Below are 1,316 nucleotides of genomic sequence, written 5' to 3' on the forward strand. Positions count from 1 at the left end.
GAAATGCTATAGAGTTGCTACTTATATACAAGACTCTCAATCTACTTGTAACAACCTGCAACTAACTCCCAACAGATTCTCCCGCCACTTCTTCTAATAACCACTTTCCAGCTTGTAACAGCTTTTGACAGCTAGCTAACCTAACGACCCAATTTTGCTGTTAATTCTCTTTGACAGAGTATGCACAGCGTATGCACATATCAATCCTTCCCCCTTAACCAACAGCTTGTCCTCAAGCTGCATCCAAATCAAAATTAGGAAACCTTCTCTTGATGTAATCATAAGGCTCCAAAGTAGCATCCTCTTTAGTAGAGTTTGACCATTGGACCAACACATAAACCACGGCTCCTAATCCCTTCTTAACTAACCTTCTACTTAGAACAGCCACAGGTTCAGCTCTGATCTGCTGTAGCTCATCCACCTCAGGTAATGATCTCAACACTGGTGCAGGCCCCTCATGTCTTCTCAACAAAGAAATATGAAAGACTGGGTGAATTCTGGCATTTGCTGGAAGATCCAGTTTGTAAGCTACCTGCCCCACTTTAGCTATCACAGGAAAAGGTCCAAAAAACTTAGGAGACAACTTGGCACAAGTCCTCTGTACTACAAATTGATGTCTGTAAGGTTGTAACTTGACATAGACCAAATCATCCACAGCCAATTCCTTCTCCACCCTTCCCTTATCAACCATCTTCTTCATCCTTTCTTGTGCTCTGTGCAAATGAAACTTCAACATTCTAACACTCTTCCCTGACACTCAAGCTCCTATCCACTGCTTCCACCTTACTATCCTTTAAGACATAAGGTATATGTAAGGCTGGAGTTTGTCCATACACAATCTCATAAGGAGTACTCTGGGCAGATGTATGAAAATTTGTATTATACCACCACTCAGCCAATGGAATCCACTTTGCCCATTCTTTAGGTCTTTCACCAGTCATGCACCTCAAATAAGCCTCCAAACACCTATTCACCACCTCAGTTTGCCCATCCGTTTGGGGGTGATAGGCTGTAGATATCAACAAGTCCACCTGCTGCAATCTGAACAATTCATGCCAGAAATTACTCAAGAACACCTTATCCCTGACACTTACAATGGACTTGGGCATTCCATGTAACCTAAACACCTGACCAAGGAAGATTTGTGCCACTGTAGTTGCAGTGAAGGGGTGGGTGAGCACAAGGAAATGTGCATATTTACTCAATCTGTCCACCACCACTAATATAGTATTTTTGCTCTGAGATTTGGGCAGTCCTTCAATAAAATCCAGGATATGTCTACCCGTATTGCATTTGGAACAGGCAAAGGCTGCAGC

At 42.8% G+C, this 1,316-nt stretch overlaps 1 protein-coding gene across 1 annotated transcript; it reads right to left on the minus strand.

The window, feature by feature from the left end:
- Positions 1-232: 232 nt before the first annotated feature.
- LOC141648747 (uncharacterized) lies at positions 233-736 on the minus strand. The gene has a single exon (XM_074457464.1). It carries the CDS (start codon positions 734-736, stop codon positions 233-235), a length of 504 nt encoding a protein of 167 aa, XP_074313565.1.
- Positions 737-1,316: the final 580 nt, after the last annotated feature.

This window comes from Silene latifolia, chromosome 3 (genome assembly GCF_048544455.1).
Source record: "Silene latifolia isolate original U9 population chromosome 3, ASM4854445v1, whole genome shotgun sequence".
Lineage (NCBI taxonomy): Eukaryota > Viridiplantae > Streptophyta > Magnoliopsida > Caryophyllales > Caryophyllaceae > Silene > Silene latifolia.